This window comes from Lipotes vexillifer, unplaced genomic scaffold (genome assembly GCF_000442215.2).
Source record: "Lipotes vexillifer unplaced genomic scaffold, Lipotes_vexillifer_v1.1 scaffold1102, whole genome shotgun sequence".
Lineage (NCBI taxonomy): Eukaryota > Metazoa > Chordata > Mammalia > Artiodactyla > Lipotidae > Lipotes > Lipotes vexillifer.
In genome coordinates, this window is record NW_006771065.1 from 62,516 (window position 1) to 74,873 (window position 12,358).

General features: G+C 33.4%; 1 protein-coding gene across 1 annotated transcript in view; it reads left to right on the plus strand.

Moving 5' to 3' along the window:
* Positions 1-12,358, plus strand: part of SOS2 (SOS Ras/Rho guanine nucleotide exchange factor 2) — a 73,901-nt gene that overhangs the window by 36,897 nt on the left and 24,646 nt on the right. Inside the window, exons 8-13 of the mRNA XM_007446496.1 lie at positions 2,265-2,392; positions 2,899-3,554; positions 3,651-3,732; positions 5,359-5,481; positions 9,974-10,077; positions 11,913-12,135. Of these exons, the coding sequence (XP_007446558.1) occupies positions 2,265-2,392; positions 2,899-3,554; positions 3,651-3,732; positions 5,359-5,481; positions 9,974-10,077; positions 11,913-12,135 (1,316 nt within the window). The remainder of the gene's footprint in view (positions 1-2,264; positions 2,393-2,898; positions 3,555-3,650; positions 3,733-5,358; positions 5,482-9,973; positions 10,078-11,912; positions 12,136-12,358) is intronic.

The following is a 12,358-nucleotide window of genomic DNA, read 5'->3' on the forward strand; positions in this document are numbered from 1 at the left end:
TTTTTGCCGTACGCGGGCCTCTCACTGCTGTGGCCTCTCCCGTTGCGGAGCACAGGCTCCGGACGCGCAGGCTCAGCGGCCACGGCTCACGGGCCCAGCCACTCCGCGGCATGTGGGATCTTCCCAGACCGGGGCACGAACCCGTATCCCCTGCATCGGCAGGCAGACTCTCAATCACTGCGCCATCAGGGAAGCCCAGTTGTATTATTTTTATAGCTTTTCTACAAATTTGATATTATTTCAAAAGAGAAAACTTAAGGGGGAGAAGAAAGGAAAGAGCTTCATAGGGAGGAGGCATTTGAACTGTATCATAGAGGCTGAATTCACCAGGTAGATAAGGAGGAGCAGAGGCAGATAGGTAGAAAGCCATAGCAGTGTGAAAGAGCATGACTTAACTTGCAAGGCAGTTCAGTGTGGTAATTTCCGTGTCACTGTAAGAATACATTCTCTCAGACAGCTATAGAGAATTACCTTGGATATTCATTAATCTGATGTTTGTTGAATCTCACTGCCAAAAATTCAAGAAACGTTTAGCAAATTATTGGACTACGTTTATGCCAAAGAAAGCCATTGTTCTGTACACTTGTATCACCAAGAACTCATTCTGAAGTTTTTTTTCTCTTTGACAGCCTGTATAATTCTTCATGGATATTTAGAAATGACAAGGCCATTTATGTGGAAGAGTTTGAGCAGCCTTAAGACCAAGTAGACAGTAGAAATTTAGTATCCTCATACACCTAAATTGAGAAGCAGTTCTCATTTTGGTAGAATCTCATTAGTGATAATTTGGAAATTTGCATGAACAAAAGCAATAAGAATAAAACTATAATTAAGCATTTTATATCATCAGTGTCCGTATTTACTAGCGAAGTATTTTAGAGTGGAGTTGAAAAGAATCTTTTTGTAAGAAATCTTTGAAACAGCAAAATAAGTGATTTGGTAGTAATTTTCACCTTTAGAAGTCAGAATGATTGAGTGCAGGTCATTTTTCAAACTTCCTGTGGTTTTTTGTCTCTTTTTCCTTTTAAAGTTTCTGTTTCTTAAATCTAGAGGATGAAGGTTTTATTTCCGATGGTAGTCACTTAAATTAGTTATATTGCAAATCTTTGATAGCAAGACTTCTATATGTATCTCAAAAAATATCAGATGGCTCTGTGCTCTATATAGAGAATAATTTTTTTTTTAGAGAATAATTTCTAGACATATAAATGAAAGTTAATGGACCTAGTACTTAAACAGTATCCATTCAGTTCCTTGCTGAGGAAAGGGAACCATTGCTGAGTGGTTTTCAGATTGTTCTTGGAATATAAGGAAAATTTGTCATAAAATTTCTAGTGAGGTAGTTGAAGATCATGAAATACACTTAAATTTTTAAAAATTTTCTGAAGCAATTGTAATTTTTCCATATTCTCACATGATTTTTCCATATTCTCATGTATTCTCACATAAATTTGTATCTACATAATCTCTGTATAATGCTCCACTTTGAATTCTTCTGTCAAACAAATTAAAACAGTGGCGCATCGTCCAATCTGAATTATTTATTACAAGATGAATTTTCTTCCATTTTGAGACTGAGCTATGGGAGAAGTTTTTGGTTAAATGAAATAAAGCCAGAGTTGTTAGGATTAATAACACAATTTGTATTTATAAATCTTATTTCTAAAATTAGTAAGATAGGATATTAACTTTCATGGTTTCTTGATGTTTACTAGAATAGTTGAATTTTACGATGTAAAAAATATCAGTTGAATCTTTGTGTGATGCTGTTTGTAGGAAAGTTTACGGTAGATTGAATTGCTAAAGTTAGCATACTTGATTGTGTTGTATAACAAAGGTATGCAAGCTTTTAGAAATCTTTGAAACTTAAGAATTTAGTCATTAGAGAATGTGAAGTAATACGTGTTTATCTTTTCTCTGTTCATAGTTACTCATAAATAAAAGTAATTTGTAAGTTTCATGCTTTGCATATTTTAAACTATTTTGATATATCTGGAAAATGTCCAAATAGTTATCACAGTTGCTTTTTTTTTTTTTTCTGATTGTAATGGTAGTAATATCTGTGTTGTATTTACATGTGTAGAAAGAGGGCTGATTTGAAGGATCAGGAGGTATACATAATTATATAAAAGTATAGTTGTTTTTATTAAGTGTATTTAAAATTCTTTTGAGAGTTCATAATATTTGTTGCTGCTTCCTCTAATTATGAGAAAGGGAAAGAATTGACCAATGCAGGTTTAATTTTTCTTTTTGGTTTTTCTTAGCAATTGAAAGCATGTAGTGAAGAGCATGAAGACAGAGAATGTTTGAACCAAGCTATTACTGCTCTTATGAATCTCCAAGGTAGTATGGACCGAATTTACAAGCAGTATTCACCTAGACGCCGACCTGGGTAATTCCAAACTTTTGAAAATATGAATGCTTATGGAATACTTCTCTTACGCCTGATGTCTGGTTTTCTAAAGAAGTGTTACTTACAGTGATAGTTGCATTCTTGAAAGTTATTGTTTTGTTTTACATTTTTCTTTTGTCCTTTGGTCTTTTAAAATTGGTATTGTTAAGATATATTTAATAAAATTTTTAAAAGATACATTAAATAATTTTTGTATCATTTATATAAGAAATTTAGTGTTATTTTCATTTTAATTCTTATGGCATTAAGAATGATATATAGAGCCTCTACTATTTCTCTTTCACAATAATGAAATTGAGGCATGTATTACTTAATGGCAAAGTTAGAAGAGAGTAAATGCTGTGTGCAAAATCTAGTGTTTAGTTATTTAATGTATTTGTCGCTTGATTTGAGGTAGTTCATACCTAAGGCAATTAAGGTTGCTTAACCATTGAATAAGCTAAATTTATCTGGGTTTTTTGTTGTTGTTGTTGCTGTTTTTTTAGGGATCCTGTTTGCCCTTTTTATAATCATCAATTAAGAAGCAAGCACCTGGCTATTAAAAAAATGAATGAAATTCAGAAAAACATAGATGGATGGGAAGGCAAAGATATTGGACAGTGTTGTAATGAATTTATTATGGAAGGCCCATTGACAAGAATTGGTGCTAAACACGAACGGCATATTTTTCTCTTTGATGGCTTAATGATTAGCTGCAAACCCAATCATAGCCAGTCACGCCTTCCAGGATACAGTAGTGCAGAATACAGATTAAAAGAAAAATTTGTCATGAGGAAAATACAAATATGTGATAAAGAAGATACCTGTGAGTGCAAACATGCTTTTGAATTGGTATCCAAAGATGAAAACAGCATAATATTTGCTGCTAAGTCTGCTGAAGAGAAAAATAATTGGATGGCAGCACTTATTTCTCTTCATTATCGTAGTACTCTAGATCGAATGCTAGATTCAGTATTACTGAAGGAAGAAAATGAACAACCACTTAGATTACCGAGTCCTGAAGTGTATCGTTTTGTGGTAAAAGACTCTGAGGAAAACATTGTTTTTGAAGACAACTTGCAAAGTAGAAGTGGAATCCCCATTATTAAAGGAGGAACTGTGGTGAAATTAATTGAAAGGTTAACATATCACATGTATGCAGGTATGTAAGGAAGGAACCCCTCCAAAATATGTTACTTTGAATTAATTAAACTGAATAAATTGAATATGCAACCTGTTTTATGCTCTACCTTTTCAGATCCCAATTTTGTTCGCACTTTTCTTACTACGTATCGTTCATTTTGTAAACCACAGGAATTGCTAAGCTTACTGATTGAACGGTAAGAAAAATATTTCACTAATATTTAAATTTTTTTTAAAGTTAACTGTTTTGTACCTTGCAAAGTGCTAGGTATCTAGTATGTCCTCAGGTGGTTTTTTTTTGTTTTGTTTTTGTTTTTGTTTTTTTGTGGTACGCGGGCCCCTTCCGTTGCGGAGCACAGACTCCGGACCCGCAGGCTCAGCGGCCATGGCTCACGGGCCCAGCCGCTCCGCAGCATGCGGGATCTTCCCAGACCGGAGCAGGAACCCGCATCCCCTGCATCGGCAGGCGTACTCTCAACCACTGCACCACCAGGGAAGCCCCTCAGGTGGTTTTTGAACATAGTTTATTTGACATTAAATTTGCAGTATTACTATTCTCTTCAAGCAGCATACTTACTGAAATCCCTGTTTATAACAGATCTTTTCAGATCTTAGCAATATTTATAGTGGTAATCAGAAAGACCCATTTTTACAGTATAAAAAAACTATGAATTTTAATGAATTTTTTTCTATTCAATAAAACAATACTTCCTTGAAAAAGACTTTTTACTTCTGAAACAAACTTTTTACTGTGGAAAATTTTAAAACATAAACGAGTAAGTAGAATATAATAAGCCCCATTTATCAGTCATCCAACTTCAATAATTATCAACTCATGTTTCATTGTTTCCATACTGACTTGAACACCCTAATTCCAGGATTATTTTGAAGTAAATCCTTGGCAACATATTTCGTCTGTAAATATTCCCATTTTGTATTTCTAAAAGATAAGTATCCTTATTAAAACCATAATACAGTATCATTATTAGACCTAAAAAAATTAAAATTTCCTTTATTATGATTAATTTTTTAAAATTAAGTTTTGGATTGACTTTTTCTTTTTTTACTGAGTATATTAGTGGTACTTTAAATGCTTTATAGGTTAAATGATAGTATCTGGACTTCAAAATAATTTTTGTTTTACATTTTCAAACTTAACTACCAGAATTTTATCTGGACCTCTATCATTATGTTGTTCCATGAAACTAAGTATAGCAGACTGAGTTAGTATAATGTGCTATGAAGATTTACTTAGCTGCCTTTCCATGTCCAAAATAAGGAAAGCACATGTTAGACATATTTTAGCTATATTTCCTATGGTTGGGGAAGGCTTTTTTTTTTTAACTTTGATTTTTTTACCTTATCCACTTAGTTATGTTTTTTAAATAATATTTAAAATTCAGTGTGGGACTTCTCTTTGGATTTATGTTCACTTATTTCAGGAAAAATACTTTCATTTTAATAAATTAAATATTAAGGACAGATTATTAGATAAGGTATCTCTGTTATGTTCTTTAAAGAGGTCATACTCTTTATAGATTCTTTTCTTGGATCTTTTCCACTGACCTTTCGTATGTTGGTCAATGCTAGTTATTAAACTTTTTTTTGATAAAAGTAAGAATATAAGTACTTAGTACTATAGACAAAGGGCAGTTTTTTGTAGTATGTAATACTTCAAGAGAAGTTTATCAGTAATTGCACTTTTCACATAAATGATAGTAAAGAAGTTTGGTTAGTTAAAATATTTTTTCTGCTGTATTTGAAATCTTTCTCATTTCTGTATGAAGAACCAAAAATTTCTCTCATTTTGCTTTTCTTCTTAGATTTGAAATTCCAGAGCCAGAACCTACTGAAGCAGATAAATTGGCAGTAGAGAAAGGCGAGCAGCCAATCAGTGCAGACCTTAAAAGGTTTCGCAAGGAATACGTCCAACCAGTACAACTTAGGTTTGGCCTGAATATTATATTTTTTATGTGCCATTCAATTTTCAATACATAGTTAGCACAAAAGTTTTTACCTCTTAATTCAGATGTAGGTATTATTAATTTCATAGCAGTTTAAATTAAACTTCCAAAGTTCTTTTTATGTGAAGCTACTCTTAATTCCCTGAAGAAATTTAATTATTAAAATATACTGTGTTATATGCATCAGATATCTTTAGCATGTGATATGTTATGCTTGCAGATCAGGGCACCTAATAAATAAAAATTATAAAATTTCATATGAATTTTGCCTACTGTCAATCCCCCCTCCCCCTTTTTGTCTTCGTTGTCTCATTGTGATCATTTAGTAATTCTGGGCTTTTTTACCATTTATAATATTTTTGAAAGTTCTAGTTCTTTCCTCACTCTTTTCCCACAAGATACATAGACATTTGTTGCTTATCTAAAAAGTGTCATTTCAATAATTTATTTTTTTTCATGCTTTTCCTTTTTAAAAAAATTTTTACTGAAATATAGTTGACTTACAATCTTGTGTTAGTTTCAGGTGTACAGCAAAGTGATTCAGTTTTATATATATATATATTTTTTCTTTTTTAGATTCTTTTCTATTATAGGTTATTACAAGATAGTGAGTATAGTTCCCTGTGCTATACAGTAGGTCCTTATTGGTTAACGGTTTAATAATTTCTAAAAATGTATCTGATAATAACATCTGCTGGTTGTTAGGTTACTCTGTGTGCCTAAGTGCTTTATCTTTTTTATCTCATCCTCACAGCACACTTACTATTTCCACTTTGTTTAAGAGAAAATTGAAACTTAACAGGATAAAGTAGTTTGAGATAGGTCATATGAAGGGAGTGACAGGAGAGGATCCATATCTGACTTCCTAAGCCAGTGCTTGTTTGTTTCAGTGTTCACTGAACACTGAAAATTGGAAGCTCCTTTGATTAGGCTTATTTATAGTCCAAGTGAAAACCAAAGTATTATCTACCTTTTTCCATGGGAAAACTGAGATATCTTATTAATTGTATATGACCTAAATATTTTTTCCCAGTAAATGTTAAATTTCCTTGATTAATATTAATGAATAAATTGGCATTTTGAAACTGAGTATATTAACTGCTTATTTTTCAGGATGATTGCCACAAATAAATGCAGTTTTAGAGGAATGATAGTGCTCCCAACTATATGTCTCTCAGGCAAAACTTTTAATATGTCATTCTTTGCATAAGAAGATGAGATTCTTTACCCCTGAACCATAAAGAAGTAATTAACTTTTTTCTACTAGCTGTGATGCATTTGTACTAATCCACACTCAAATTAAGCCCCTTGACATGAGGCACACATTTATGAGGTTGCTATATTAGAGCAGAATATAATATTAGACTCTCAGTCATATATGTTCTTTAAGTATTTATTTCTAAGCATTTTCTGTGTTCTCAGTCCTGTACTTGTAACTATAGTGAATACAGAAATAGCATAGAGGGACTTCCCTTGTGGTGCATTGGTTAAGACTCCATGCTACCATCGCAGGGGGCACAGGTTCGATCCCTGGTTTGGGAACTAAGATCCTGCATGCTGCGCAGCACTGCCAAACAAAAAAACAGAGCATAGAATATCCTCTTTGCCACTGTGATATTACAGTTGTATTGGGGAAAAGGGATACATGAAACAGTTGTATATTATTCTACTTTAAATGTCAAGTGTGTAAGTGGCTTAGAAAGATACATCCTCATAAAATTTCAGGAAAATTAGGGAAAGCATTTTGGAAGAGGTAAAATCTGAAATTGCTCCCAAAGGATATGTAGGGTTTAGATAGATAGGCAGAAAGGTGATTGTTGGTATTCAGAGTCGTGAGAAATAGTATGAACAAATGCAGGAAGGCAGAAATGAGGGTAGTGTGCAGAGGAAATAGGTAAGGAAAATGACTCAAGAGGAATGAATTGTATTGCAGGTAGTAGTAGATGAGATTAACTACATGGAATGGGCAGAGTTGTCAGTGGCCTTGAAATCCATGCCAAGTTATTAAACTTGGCCTATGAGCATTAAAGGATTTTTAGCAATGATAGTAATTTTTATAATGATAGTAACTTTTTCCAACATTGTATTACAAAATTTTTACATAACGCAAAGGTGAAAGAATTTTACAGTGAACTGTACCACCTAGGAATCTACCACCTAGATCTACTGTTAGCAGTTTACTATCCTTATTTTATCACAGATCTATGGATTTATCATTCTTCCTTTGGTCCATTAATATCTAATTTGGGGGACATGTTTCAAAGTACATTTCTCTTTAAATACTTCAGTTTGTATATAATTAACAGTTCAGTATTTGTTTATTCTGTTGTTGTAAAATGTGTATATAATGAAACACACACATCTTAAGTGTACTTTGAATTTTTAACAAATACATCTCTATAATCCACACTCCTGTCAAGGTGTGTAAGATGTTACTTTCACCCGGCAAAGTTCCCTAATGCCCATTCTAATCAATTTTTGTTCTCATTGCCCAAAGCAGCTTTCAATTTCCTATATAGATTACTTTTACCTGTTTTATACTTTCATGTAAATGGATTTGTGTACTATATACTCTTTTGTGTCTGACTTCTTTCACTCAACATGCTTTTGAGCATGTTGCTTATATCAGTGTTTGTTCTATTTTATTGCTGAGGTGGTATTCTATTATATGAATATACCACAATTTGTTTATTCAGTTTCCCACTGAAGGACACTGGGGTTATTTTCAGTTTTTGATTATTATGATTAAAGCTGCTATGAAGTTTATAAGTCTTTCGTGAACATATTTTTTCATATATCTTTTGTAAATAATTCAGAGTGGGAGGCTGGGTCATAGGGTAGGTGTGTGCTTAATTTTAAAAGACACTGCCAAATCTTTTCCCAAAGTAATTGTACAATATTATACTCTTACCAGCAATTTATGAGAGTTCCAGTTGTTCCTTATCCTTACCAGTATTTAGTGATGTCAGTGTTCATACCTTAGCCAAACAGGTGGGGTATAGTGATGATATCTCTTTATGATTTTAATTAGTATTTTTTCAATGATGCAATGTTGAGAACTTTTTATTGTCTGTTATTGGCTATTCGTATTTATTTGGTCAAGACTCTATTAAAATCTTCTGCCTATTTTTTATTGAGTTGTCTTTTCATTATGGAGTTGTAGTAGTGTATTGAGTAGGATTGGATGCCAGTCTTTTGTCAGATAAATGTTTTACACATTTTTTCTCCCCATCTTTGGATTATCTTACTTAATTTTGGTGAAATCTAGTGATGAGATTTTTTTTTCTTTTACATGATAATAATTTTTAAATTACATTAGATTCTGTAGAAACTAGGAAGTAGAAAGGATGGAAACAGAGTTATTTGAAAACTAGTGTTAGCCTAGAAGCTATCAATTTTGTGATCATTTGAAATACTCGCTAAGCCACTGAGCCAACCAGGCACTTAACGTTGTTTTATTACAGATACCATTAGTAATTTAAAATAGTTTCTTAGTCTGGGAAAAAAACTATTGTCTGACAGTTGCTGGGGTCGCAGGCAGTGGGTGGGAAGATAAACTAGAAATATTCATTGAAATAATGAAGGAAAAATGCTAATGTAATTAATATACACTATCTGTATCTTCGTGGTGGAGAATGGAATGTTTTATTTGTATAGATTGCTTAAATCTCTATTACTTAAATCTCTGTAAGGAATTATTTTTGAGGTACTGTAAAACAAAATAGCTCTCTGTCAGAAATATTTTTGTCTTTTGAAATAAAAGAATGTGAACCTACCTGTAAATTACATAGAAATTTGATGATAGCACTTGAATTTAGAACCAAATACACTACATCTTAGTTGGTTTTCCATTTTATGTGGAAAATATAATTGAAGAACTTAAAAGTTGCTTTTGTATTGGACAGAGTGTGAATTTTCTACATAGAAAGAAAAAGTACTTTTCTTTTTTTTTTTTTTTTTTTTTTTTTTTCCGAGGGCTTTCTCTAGTTGTGGCAAGTGGGGGCCACTCTTCATCGCGGTGCGCGGGCCTCTCACTATCACGGCCCCTTTTGTTGTGGAGCACAGGCTCCAGACACGCAGGCTCAGTAGTTGTGGCTCACGGGCCCAGTTGCTCTGCGGCATGTGGGATCTTCCCAGACCAGGGCTCGAACCCGTGTCCCCTGCATTGGCAGGCAGATTGTCAACCACTGTGCCACCAGGGAAGCCCCAGAAAAAGTACTTTTCCAGAACATAAATGGATAAGTATAGAAGCCACGATTTTTATGCTTATAAATTTTTTAAAGTATAATTTTTGAATAATAAACAGTTCATATTACTGAAGCACTTAAGGTATTAGTTAAATAGAAATTAGAGACTCTTTTGAGTGTTATATTGGCCCTAGTATATAAAAGTATCACCACGGCATTAGAGAAGTGAAAGAAGTATAATTGAATGCTTGGGTTTCACTAAAATGTGTTTCTTTTCATTTTGTCAGGATCTTAAATGTGTTTCGGCACTGGGTTGAACACCATTTTTATGACTTTGAAAGAGACTTGGAGTTGCTTGAAAGACTAGAATCCTTCATTTCAAGTGTAAGAGGTATATTATTTGAAGATTTGATTGGATCTTCTGTCTCATATGAGTTTTTTTTTTTAATTTATGACTTTCAATTTAAGAAGCTAAACTATTTTTCATTTTTAAAAGGCAGAAATAACATTTGGAATAATTTTTGTAGATTCTAAGGAGCTCACATGTGTTTAGAACCACCTGCAGTGTTAAAATCTTGCCTTTTGAAGTTTTTTAGGAGAATCTTTTTTTTTTAAGAAGTCAAAAGTCCTCTTTAGTAAATTTAAGCCCTTTAATGTTATCTCATCTCATGGTTGCCATTCCTTTAAATAATTAAATGTTTGTGTAATTTAATCTGTTTTCTTCTCCTCCTTAATCTTATTCTTCAGTTTTGAATGGTTAACAGATTCTTAAATAATATTTACTTCCCCTGGAAAAGTTTTAGGTGTATTTTTGACACCTGAAAGATAGGAGTTTCCTACCTGAAGTTTCAGAACACAGCCCATGAAATGAAACTCTAGGTGGTGAATATTAAACAAATGTACATATCAAATGTATGCTGTTGAATCAAGAAAATTCATGTTTTCTCTGATAGTATAAGGCATTAATTAAGAATACCATAGTTAAGTCTAGCTTCTTTCATCTCCTGCTTGTTCTTCAAGGCAAATTTTACTTTAAATAGAGAATGTGATTCCTTTGTTTCAGTTTTGAGATGTTTAAAACTCATTTTTATCATGTGTGCTTTAAAATTGTTTATAGTACTAAGTTAATTTTTAACTTAATGTTCTTAATGAAGACACTAGAGTATATGTGATCTAAGAAGCTTCTAAAATACACACACAGGGCTTCCCTGGTGGCGCAGTGATTGAGAGTCCGACTGCCGATCCAGGGGACACGGGTTCGTGCCCCGGTCCGGGAGGATCCCACATGCCGCGGAGCGGCTGGGCCCGTGAGCCATGGCCGCTGAGCCTGCGCGTCCGGAGCCTGTGCTCCGCAACGGGAGAGGCCACAACAGTGAGAGGCCCGCGTACCACAAAAATAAATAAATAAATAAATAAAATACACACACATATTAGAATAAAGCAAGTAAATGATTTTGTTTGAAGACCTTTCCTATACAAGTTATACCTCAAGATAACTAAATAGTTGATGAGGGAAAGTTTTTAAAGAAGCATTGCAACTAATAAGTGAAGAAGGAATGATAGAATGAGAATATTACCATTTCTCAACTCCTAGTAACATAAAAAGAGAGACATTATATGCCTCTTATCAGAAATAGTCTTGCAAGTATTCATGTCAAAAGTTTATCCTGAACCAGATCAAATCTGTATGTGCTGATTTACCGAAGATACAGGGACAGAGAAACATGGCAAATGATACCACAGAGATGGAATTGGCAAAATTCAGACTTGGGAAACTCCACAAGTGATTGAATTTCAACAAATAAATTACAAGCAAAAATGAGAGATGAAAGGGGAACCTGCAGATGAAAGGAGACTTGACACATACTGACTCAATGCAATATGTAGATCTTGTTCAGATCCTATTTCATACAAACTAACTGTAATAAAACATGAGACAATCAGGGAAATGTGAATACTAACTAGATATTTGATGATATTAAGAAGATACTGTCATTTTTATATGTGATAATGGTATTATGGTTATTTTAAAGTTTTTAACTTTTAGATAATACTTAAATATGAATGAAACTATATGATATCTTAGATTTGCTTTGAAATAACATAATGAGTAGAGGGCGGACATGAGTGGGGTTTCATGAAGGTGCATGAAAGTTACAGATTATACGAAGATTTGCAGTTATATCTGTCAAGTAAAGGGCATTTTTGTTTGTGTTCTTTTTCTAGGGAAAGCTATGAAGAAATGGGTAGAGTCAATTGCTAAGATCATCAAGAGGAAGAAACAAGCTCAGGCAAATGGAATAAGCCATAATATTACCTTTGAAAGTCCACCTCCACCAACTGAATGGCATATCAGCAGACCAGGACAGTTTGAAACGTTTGATCTCATGACACTTCATCCAATAGAAATTGCACGTCAGCTGACACTTTTGGAATCTGATCTCTACAGGTAGACAATTAACATTAATTCGCTGCTCTGTTTTCAAGAACCTTGAGCAGTTCCATCTATTTTCAGAACATTTTGAAAATTATTCATGTGTGCTTAAAAATACTTTATTCTTGTGGGTTGGGAAGAAAGTTCATAGGACAGTTTTTAACTATAGTCTGTTCTGCAGGTGAAAGTCATAAATTATTGCTCTTCAGGCCTAGATTAGGTCCTAGCAATCCTTCAC